The sequence below is a fragment of the Triticum dicoccoides genome, chromosome 5A, assembly GCF_002162155.2.
Source record: "Triticum dicoccoides isolate Atlit2015 ecotype Zavitan chromosome 5A, WEW_v2.0, whole genome shotgun sequence".
In the NCBI taxonomy this organism is placed as follows: domain Eukaryota; kingdom Viridiplantae; phylum Streptophyta; class Magnoliopsida; order Poales; family Poaceae; genus Triticum; species Triticum dicoccoides.
Genome location: NC_041388.1, coordinates 683,095,489 through 683,106,325, shown reverse-complemented (window position 1 = coordinate 683,106,325; position 10,837 = coordinate 683,095,489). Strand labels below are relative to the sequence as shown.

The 10,837-nt window shown below is 42.7% G+C and overlaps 1 protein-coding gene across 1 annotated transcript; it reads left to right on the top strand.

Moving 5' to 3' along the window:
* The first annotated feature begins 4,957 nt into the window (after positions 1 to 4,957).
* Positions 4,958 to 6,328, top strand: LOC119304118 (flavonol synthase/flavanone 3-hydroxylase-like). Its single transcript, XM_037581279.1, has 2 exons — positions 4,958 to 5,788; positions 5,868 to 6,328. The coding sequence occupies exons 1-2, from the start codon at positions 4,997 to 4,999 to the stop codon at positions 6,084 to 6,086; spliced, it is 1,011 nt and encodes a 336-aa protein (XP_037437176.1). The 5' UTR covers positions 4,958 to 4,996; the 3' UTR covers positions 6,087 to 6,328.
* Positions 6,329 to 10,837: the final 4,509 nt, after the last annotated feature.

The window sequence follows — 10,837 nt, the reverse complement described above, 5'->3', positions numbered from 1 at the left end:
ATGGTTGACATTATTCAAATGCAAGATTAACGGTGTACGAATATTTTTTCAAATTTCTTGAACACATTTTGAAACAACTGAACAGTTTTTGAATGTATTGTAAATTTGTTTAATGGATGAATTCTTTTTTGTGAATTATAAGAACATTTTTTAGATTATATAACTTTTTCCGTACATACGATTACCATTTTCCATGCACATGATTGTGTTTTCTACTTTTTATGATTCACATTTAATTTTTTTTATTATACATCTAAAATATATTTTTATACACACTTACATTTTTATATGCGAGATTAACATTTTTTACAAAAACTTAAACAAGGAAACAAAAATTTGAATAAAAAAAGAAAGAAAGCACACGCACGCACGCACACAGCAATATGATGTCAGCAGACAAGCCGTGGATACTTGGCCAACCCAAACTCTGCTATCAGGAGGCGAGCCTTAGTAGCACTCGAGGCGAGTGGCACCTAGCCGTGCTGTCTACAGACATGTTTTAGCGTATGTACAATGGTAGCATATGAATATAGATGCCTCATAATAAAAGGTAGGTTGAGGTATTTATATTGATATTTTCCTCCCCAATGCAAGCTACTATTAGTGGACATCATCAAAGAATATAAAGTGGACTCTTATTATACATGCATCCTTACTTTTTACTTCAACTTTTCCAATTTTATGCACGGGACCGTACTTTTTTTCTCCAAGCACCCGTCTCCTACAGAGGATCTCGCTTCCCTATCCGAACCTACTTTTTCTGACATCCGATCCTACATGGCATGTGAGGCATCACCTTGGGGCCATGCATTGGCCATGCCCTTAGAAGCCTCCACTCGTTTTTTTCTGCGAGTTTCCCCTATCGGCTTTTTATTTAATTGTTTAGATATTTTTTGTTTTTTATTCGTTTATCAAATACATGTCGACTTTAAAAAAATACAAGTTGACATTTTTACATAATATATATGCATGTGGCTACCTATATTGGGTATTTGTGTGTTTTTAAATTTGTCTGCTATGATTTTTTTCAATGTTTATTTTTAAAGTTTAGGTGTTGCAATGATCATATATGTTGTTTTAGTGTTGCTTCACTAATCAGACATTTTGCAAAAAAAAAGAGCAAATAGTCCATCATTTTATCAAACTAGTAAATGTGTACGTGCAATGCACGTTAATTTGGAAGTATATTAAGTGCATGCGGATATTAAGTAGGATATTATTTACATGTTATTATGTGAGTAGCACTATATTTGGCATGAAATTAACTGCACGCTAAACGTGTTGAGCGCTCAACATTGAAGCAGTTTAGGTCGTTGGATTGACATGATTTAATGGTTGAGATTAATTGGATCTGCCTCTTCGAATCTTTTTATATTGATATAGATATTCCAATAACAGAGCAAAAAACAACATTTGAATGAATATGTAATGATTTTTGCAATAAAAGAGTATTATCCTAATTACTTGTCTCATGTCTATTAGTTAAATGCATGTGTTTCCTCACCAGCATGTCTCATTATCCGATGTTTTAAACTGACATTCGACAGGATAGTATAAATTCAAAAAAATTCAAAAAAAACCTTGGCAACCTATCTATGTTTGTGTAGGAGATCATGTGTGCAAAATTTGAGATAATTTATAGGAGGTCAAAGAAATTTGAATTTGAGAATGTGCTCCAAATGACCTCTGAGGCTAGGGTAAGCAGCCCCATTTGTAATCAATTTTTTTGGACCTACTCTAAATGAGCCAAATATTTTCTATTAACACATATTCAATCTATATAGTGTAGATTCGAAGTCTCACTATTTTTTGAATTAATCTTCATATTTCTAGATTTTTTTAAAAATATGCTTTAATATAAAAAACTATTAAAAACAAGTTTAAAATATGGAAATGGAAAGCTAAGTTCAGATCCTTCTTATTCACTATGAAATAAAGCTTTGGTGATTTTTTTGATTTTTTTTTAATTTTTCAAAAACAAAAGGTAACCCTATCTCCTCCCCTTGAACTCTATGAAATATTTTATGTGATAACTCATATGTGTGAAGGTTTTTTCATGAAAATGATCATAGACTAAGTTTATGATTTTTGGTTGGTAACATGTCACATAAGACAACATTGTGCACAGGTTTTATATTTTCTTGATATTTTTTACTTAATGGTGCTCATTTGACCTCGATCGTGCCAGCTAGGTTTTTTTTAAATGTCTGTATACTAAGTTTAGTATTTTTCCTCGTTTGTGTGTCTTATAAAATGACGAATGACGAGGTTTCATACTTTTTTTATTCTTTTTAAATTAGTTATACTCAGTCAAAGCCTTGGAAAACCCGTTGACCAGCTCAAAACCCCTTTAAAACCCGCGGGATTCCGCCTAACCCTAACTCCGAACGTCAGCCGTCCGATCATACCCTGGAGCCAAGCGACAGCCCTCAGATGTCGTCTTCTAGAAGGAATTCGGTGGGCAGGCTGCGTGCAGGCTCCGTGCCATTGGATCACATGGATGGCTCCGCATCATTGGATCGTGGGGCGATCCGCAAGAGGCGATCCTGTTGGTTGTGCTCGGCTGCTCGCCCACCACTGACTCTCCAAAAAAAACGTAGTTACTGGGCACACAAGGAAACCAATCTTTGGTTGGGCCGTCGAATTGCGTCTTTTTTTTTGCATCGTTTGCTCTGTTTTTTGTGAACGTGCTTGCTCTATTTTTTTTTTGCATCGTTTCGAATTACACAATAATTGACATTGCCTAGAAAAATTAGGTTTTTTTGTTCAATACAAATGCAAAATGACCAAATTTATTTTTATCATGCAAAATGGCCACAAACTATTCAAAAATTGTCTCTTTTTGTTCATATTATATATATGACCACGGAATCCCACGCGTGTAATTAGCTTTTTTCTTCTTCTTCTTTTCAAACCACGGTTTCCCACGCGTGTACATTCCCGATACCGCGATGGGTGTGAAAATGGGCTACTTCACATTTGACCCGTTATTGCCACGACGAAATAACACGTAGCACTATGTCTATTTAAGCCACCCTCTGCCTCTGCCATCCCTCATCCATCTCCCATCCTCTGCCATTTGCCCTTCTTGCTCTTCGACCCCTTCTCCTTCTTCTGCACACCCCTCAGCCATGCAGTACACCGGACCAACCTACCGCTTCCCACCCACCGTGCCGGAGAGGCTCTACCCTACCGGCGTGTACGTTGAGCGCACACTACATGTGTGGGCGATATCAAGGTGGAGGACCGCAAGGAACTTCACCGTTCTTCCTCGCGGTCGACTACCGCCACCTCCCGCGGGGATCTCCAACGATGTTTCGCGTGGAGGAGGTCATCCAAAACGGGTTGGTGGTTGCTCTCATTCCCCACTTCACCAACACATTCGACGCCTTCTACCTCCTCGGCCGGGTGTTTTGATGTGGCTGCGAGTTCATCGCTTTAACCACCCACAACATGTTCACGGAGTACATCAACATCTTCCCCACCACGCCGCGCATGCACACTCTTCCGTACCCCATCGACAACGCCCCGGAAGAGCAGTGAAGGGCTCCCGGAGGAGGAGCGAGGCGGAGAAGGCGGCGACTAGGGTTCTAAACCCTTTATCTGTTTTTTTAGTCTATGTTATGTTAAGTTGTAATTGAACTATGTTGAAGCTATTATGGGCTTGTTGGCCCTTTTATTAAGTTTTATATCTATTCTATTATTAAGTTCTTCCTAGTTTGAACTATGTGATCAAGCTTGGGCTTGTTGGCCCTATCTACATATTTGTTAATTGTTTTCTTATAGAGCTCGCTTTGTTAGTAACCACCTAGTGCATGCAGCCACAATGAACCCTTCTCTTTTTTTACACAAGTCACAAATATGTAGCCACCTAGCTAGTGCATGCAGCCACAAAAATATAAAACATATTGTTCAATTTATTTGTCATAGCAAAACGGGTGCAGATGCGAGTGAATCAAAAAGGCTGAAACTGATCTAAAAAAACAATGCTCTAAATCGAGGAGACAAGCGTGCGAGAAGAGAGGAACCAGCGGTAGCGACCGTTGTTGCATCTGTGGCGGATGGCGTGCACGAAAGCGGCTCGATCAGTGCATCGTGGCGGCATGCATCGATGCATGCAGGCTCGGTCGGCGCATCGTGACGGCGTGCACCGATGCATGCAGGCAGACTTGCTCGGTGCATGCATAGCAGGCTTCTGTTGTGGCGGCGCTCAGCGACGCATGCAGGCAGACTTGCTAGGTGCATGCATAGCAGGCTTCTCTCGTGGTGACGCGCGCAGGCGTTTAATGCAAGGGACGCCCAACGGTCGAACAGCGACACCGCCCAACGCGGCCCCACTTGTCAGGTCCAACGGACGACATAGTCCAGTGCGGCCCCACTCGTCAGAGTTAATGGTCAAGCCATTGACCCGACGACAGCGTCCGTTGTGACCTGTTCTGAGGGTTTCGGCTAAGGAAGTGAGAAAAAGTGAGCAAAAGTTAAGAGCGCGAGATGAATGAGTAGAGCTAAGAAACCAGGTGCACAGATGTAAAAAAAAACCTTTTATCTATTATTACTTCAACTATGCATGTTTCATACAACCATGTCAGTAAAATATATTGCAATTTATTCCTGCGGCGACGCGTGAGGTATTTTGTAGTAGTATGTATGATGCATACCCAACTAAACCAAAACAACTATTACCTCTGATCCATAACAAATGTCGTAGTTTTAAACTAACCTCAATTCAAAACTACAACACTCGATTTGGATTGGAGGGAGAGTACAAAACATTTCTCACCACGCTGCGTGGTGAGCAATCATCAATCATTAAAGGGACTTCCGGCAAAAAAATCAATCATTAAAAAGAACATTTCTAAAAAAACTAATAATAATAAAACAACTAAAACATCGGGCGCGGCACAGCGGGCAGTACAAATATGCGCCCGGCCGGCATATAGACGCAGAAGGCGCGAGATCTGCACAAATATAAATCTTGAGCTGGTTGATTCGAGGTATGGCGGGGGTGGTGCAGAGCGTGCAGGTGCTGGCGTCCTCGCTGGGTGCGCTCCCGCCGGAGTTCGTGCGGCCCGAGCACGAGCGGCCGCCCGCCACCACTTTCCGCGGGGCCTCACCGCTGCAGATCCCAGTGGTCGACATGTCCTTGCCGGACGCCGGCAGCCGCATGGTGGAGGCGGCGAGGGAATGGGGGATCTTCCAGGCGGTGAACCACGGCGTGCCGGCGGATGCCGTGGCGGAGCTGCAGCGCGTGGGGCGGGAGTTCTTCGCGCTCCCTCAGGAGGAGAAGCAGCGGTACGCCATGGACCCGGCCTCGGGGAAGACCGAGGGCTACGGCTCCAGCGTCCAGAGGAGCCCCGGCGACAGGAAGATATGGTCCGACAACTTGTTCCACACCATCTCGCCGCCGGCCGCGGTGAACCACGGCTTCTGGCCGGAGAAACCTAGGGGGTACCGGGAGGCCAACGAGGCGTACTGTGGCCACATGAGGCGGCTGACGCGGGAGGTACTGGAGCGCCTCTCGGCGGGGCTGGGCCTGGAGGAGGGCGCCATGGCGGAGGCGTTCGGCGGCGGCGACGACGGCCTGGTGCTCATGCAGAAGGTCAACTTCTACCCGCCGTGCCCGGAGCCGGAGCTCGTGCTCGGCTTCGCGCCGCACACCGACCTGTGCGCGTTTACGGTCCTCGTAGCCGACGACGTGCCGGGCCTCCAGGTGTCTAAGGACGGGCGCTGGTACGACGTCCAGCACGTGCCAGGCGCCCTCATGGTCAACGTCGGCGACCAGATTGAGGCAAGCTAACACTCCATTTGTTCTTCCCTTTGATCGTACCGTCTCGTCAAGTGAACGTCCGAGAATATGTTTGTGGCAGATCTTGAGCAATGGGAGGTACAGGGCGGTGCTGCACCGGGTGACGGTGAGCAAGGAGAAGACGCGTATGTCGTGGCCTGTGTTCGTGCATCCGCGGCTAGAGTACGTCGTCGCGCCGCACCCGCGCCTCGTCGCCGGCGAGATCCCTGCCAAGTACGACTACAAGGCCAAGACGTTCGAGGACTACATGTACTGCAAGATCAACAAGCTACCACAGTAATCGATCGTCGTCCATGCATTGCTTGCACGCATGAGCACATGTTCGTAGTGATATCAACATTCACCTCTGCATGCAAGCTTCGGTATTCAACAAACAATAATCACGCTCATACGCGAGAGATCGTAATAATATTATCATGTACAGTACTATGTAAGTTTAGATTTTGGGTCTTTTCTTTTCTTTATTTATTATATCTTCACCGTGTGGTCGGTGTGAGTCAGTTTCATTATCCTTATCAATCATCACCTCGCACCAACCAGCCAGAAATGGAAACGCCGCAGCTCCCCTGATGTGGCAGCCGCCTTCCCGTCACTCAAATCCATTCACTACTCCCACACACCCAGCGACATTGATTTGACATCCTAACCATTATTAATGGTGGTGAAAGTGATGAATGGAGGGGGGCATTGTCTCTGTTTTTTTCTAGAACAGGCAGATTTGTCTCTCTCTGGTGAGCATTGGATCGTCTTCACGTGCTGCGGTTTTCCTCTCGGAAGTGTCTATTTCACATTCAACTGAAAACGAACTGACCTTCAACAACAACAAAATCAGCCAATAAAACATGAAAATTGTATGTATGAAACCGAGCTGACATTCGACTGAAACAAATTTGTCATTGCTCACAAACTTCAACCCACTCAATTCTTGAGGACTAAAAGCGAACCATTGAAAAAAAATCGAGGCTAAGATGCAAAAAACAAAAAACAGCACATCAGTCATATACAACTATAAAACGGTAAAAACAAACCAACATGTGATTGTATGGTTAGAAGGACAGTGATATCCACAGCCGACAAGAATTCAAGCCCTGGAGTTGATATTGTTGCTCGTTCTTTCCTGCATTTATTCAAACCTTCCGGCGATCCGCGTTCAGTGGGAGGAGACGTTCCCATCGACTACGAAGGCGTCTGCAGCGACTACGTCAATCTCAATATGATGTCCGGCTCAATCTCAATATATATATATAAACACTAACAACATTAATTCTGAGAGGACAATAATGAATAAAAAATTCCATGCTGGTATGGAAACAATTATAATAGTAATTCAAGTTTAATTGTAACAAAAATAAAAATTGTAACTTCGTACCTCAAAATTATAAAATCTAAAAATCAACAACACTAATTCTCACATAACAATAATGAATCGCTAAAAAGAAATTAGAATCTAATTAGAAAAGGAAGCCTCGGACATAGACATAACCCAAAAACAAGAAGAGACAAAAAAATATGGTTAGCATGAAAATGATATAACCCAATATATAAAAATTCAAAAACTATAGTGAAGGCGAAATGATGTAGTCGTGACAACGCACAATCGAATAGAAGGTGAAAAAAACGTTAGACAACTACTCCCTCCGTTCCTAAATATAAGTCTTTTTAAACATTTCAAATGGACTACAAATACGGATGTATGTAGACATATTTTAGAGTATACATTTACTCATTTTGCTCTGTATGTAGTCACTTGTTGGAATCTATAAAAAGACTTATATTTGGGAACGAAGGGAGTAATTGTTTTGCATGAATCCCATTGTGTGATCTGAAGACCAAAAACTTTGAATGAAAGCAAACTGAAACCAGTCAAATGAAACTTAGCGATGATAAAATGGTACGAACAAATCAAAGTTGTTGGATTTGTTAGTTCTTCATTCACTGTTGTGTGAGTTGAGGAGTTAACATTGTGCGTTAGCCAAACTTAGGCAAAACAAAAGTGATAGTTGTATTCATGAAACTGAACTGATATTTGACCAAAAACAAATTCGACATTACCCGAAAATTACAGCACATGACTAAGAGTGATTCATCGGGTGAAAAAAATCCACGCAAACATGCCAAAATTTACAACAGTACATCAGGTTATTGTTGACACCAGATTTTGGCATGATCAAAAACATAATTAAGAAGGCCTCAAATGGAAAAGTGCTCACAGTAAGAAAGTTTCATACCGTTTAAAGGAGAAACTTTGATATTTGGACCATACCCATCCGGTCTCATCTCTAAGGCCGAAGTTGTGTTCGGAGTACTGAGATTTACTATCCAGAACACTATTCGGCTAATTACGCTCCCAAGATCGCCTTATATGAGAAACGTTGCTACACGAGTTGTCTTCGCCTTGTCGAAACTGTCTCAATCGGAGTTTGTATGTAAAAGTTAGAGGCAAAATAGTGTGCTGCGAAAATCTGCCCCGGAAGTTCCGGGCAAGTTCCGGGGAGGTTCCGGGCTAAACCAAAAGTTTGCACGCTGTGCGCCCCGAAACTGGAGTTCTAACATTATTTGTAGATTTGCAGGCCCGAATTCAACCTCAAGAAGACCTCGGATGAAAAAGTGAACAACTAATTCCATTGTAAGATCTACAACTTTGCTTTTGGGACCATCGTGATCCGACGCCATATGCGACCTGCAGGAGCGGTGCAAGAGGGCTACTTGATGTAATTTTAGCACGGAAGTTCCGGCCCTCATAGTCCAAGTTAGGTTAACTTTTGATGTTCTGGACGGGATTTAAGTCCTTTTCTTGTATGGAAAGTCCAGCCGGCTCATATATATGTAAGAGGTGACGGCCGATTGAACAACACACAATCGATCTATCAATATATCAGTTTTTACCTTTACCTTTATCTCTCTCCCTCGTTCTTCTTCTTCCTCGTTCTTCGTTCGTTCTTCTAGTTGCAGGGCGGCGATCCACGAGGTCCTAGGGGCGATCAGGTCGACCTAGGGCAGGCCATAGCCGTCGTGCGTCCAGACGGGGTTCCTCCCGGGCGTGTGGGGTTTCGGGTCCCCAAAAGTACCTGCCGGATTGCTTGCGTACCGCGCTTCCGGACGGGTTTTCTTCGACGTGAGCTACGGTGCATCATCGTTGGCGTTGGAGGTACACGGTGACGTGTTCGTGTGCGAACACACTTTTTGGTGACTCCGCTGGGGACGAAGCTTTGAATGGTCTCCAGCCCGTTTTTGCTACGAAGAGATCGTCATCAAGTTGTTGCAATCTACAAAGGTAATATGAATACCCAATTCCCCTTTGTAGATGCAAATAGTTCATGTGTTGTTGCTAGATCACCTAATGAGCATAATGTATCGGCTAGCCCTTGTTTTATCAATCATGCATTTAATTACGTGCAAGGGCCGATGCAAAATAATCTTCATACTTCAAATTCTCATGATTTTAGCAATGTGCAACATATGTATCCTAACTCTCATGCATCGGCAGCCCTAGAAATCTGTATGCCGATGAACAACATGATGGGTTTAGGTAATCAATTTGAAACACCTCATGTTAAAATTTTCAATAGCATACATGAAAGTGTTTCACCTTTTTATTCATCGGCAACTAATTTGCAATATGTGAATGTCCATGCTACTAGTAGCTATTCGGCTAGTTACTCTCAACCATCATATGCTACACCTCATGTTAGTAATTTTTCAGCACCGTATGCAACTGTAGATGTTCATAATTCGGCCCCGCATCTTCATGGTCATAGCCGAATAAGTGAAAATTTTACAGGAACACATGTGCCCTCATCAAATACTGTAGCATATAATGCGTACTCTATGCAATTCAAGAATTTCGGCAACACTTACGAATCATCGCCGAAAGAATCTGAGAGTATTGCGGAGTAATTCCTTCCAGAAGCGGTTGTGGCTGCATTAAAAAAGAGCTTGGCACAAAACAAGAGAATCAGTGCTCTTTGTCTTGAACAATATGAAAAGGGGTTGTTTCCTGATTATGCTGCAATAAAGGCTAGAGTTTTGCAGGAAGATGAAACTTTATCAATTGATAGTATTGGTGAGGGAGCATATGGTTATACAATAGTGCATACACCTCCACCTAGTACCGCAGCATATTATCCGCCCCCTACACAATTGCAAAATTTCGGCAACACTAACACTTCATTACCAAAAGATTCTAAAAGCACTGGGGGGCAAACTAATCTAGAGTGGGCTGAAATTGAGAGGAGAGTTAAAGCTTTGCGTGATAGGGTGGAAGTACTTCACCAAGAGTGAATTGATAGGGAATTAGCTCAAAGAAAAAAAAGCCTTGCCAATTGATATAACCGGTGAAAAGAATGATGATTCGGAAACTAAAAGTGCTTTGGTTGAAAAAGCCGAATCAAGTAGTATATATTCCGAATCCATCAAATCCAAAGAGGCAAACATTGTCAAGAAAGGGCATGGAAAGTATAGCAAGACAGCCATACTTAATTTTTCTGAAGTTAATGGAACCTACTTCCTGCACTATGAGTTTCGTGCCATAGAAATTGACGAGCTTCAAGAACAAGAACAAGTAGTCGAAGAAAGTTTGGTGGACAAAGATCTTCAAACTAATGATGCACGAAATCAAGAAAAAGATGATGACAAGGCGTTGGGGAGCTATTCGAAGGCGGAGCAAGATATTCTTCAAGTCACATCACCATCATGCTCTCCCAACATATTTGAAGAGGTATGTCTAGCAATTAATTTACCTGTTTTCAGATTTGGTCATGACTTAGTTGTTGATGCATATATTTGAAAAATCTACATAAGAAATATTGAGAGACCAATGAAGAAGGGTAATTTATTTGTTAGCAATCAGATTGTCACAAAGCATATCAGTCAACACATTGCACCATTCAGAAAGACCGATAGCGAAAAATTATTGCAACCAAGGCTTTCCTCATTGCTTTATCTAAAGCTCATATCTAATTGGGTACCTTTGCTTATTTCTTACATGGCTTACACTTGGTCTCAATTGAGACATATATGTTCTAACTATTT

Excerpts from the sequence above, each read along its gene's own strand:
- LOC119304118 (XM_037581279.1), top strand. The coding sequence starts at position 4,997 with ATGGCGGGGGTGGTGCAGAGCGTGCAGGTGCTGGCGTCCTCGCTGGGT. Across the intron at positions 5,789-5,867 it reads ACGTCGGCGACCAGATTGAG|ATCTTGAGCAATGGGAGGTA; the intron begins GCAAGCTAACAC and ends TGTTTGTGGCAG.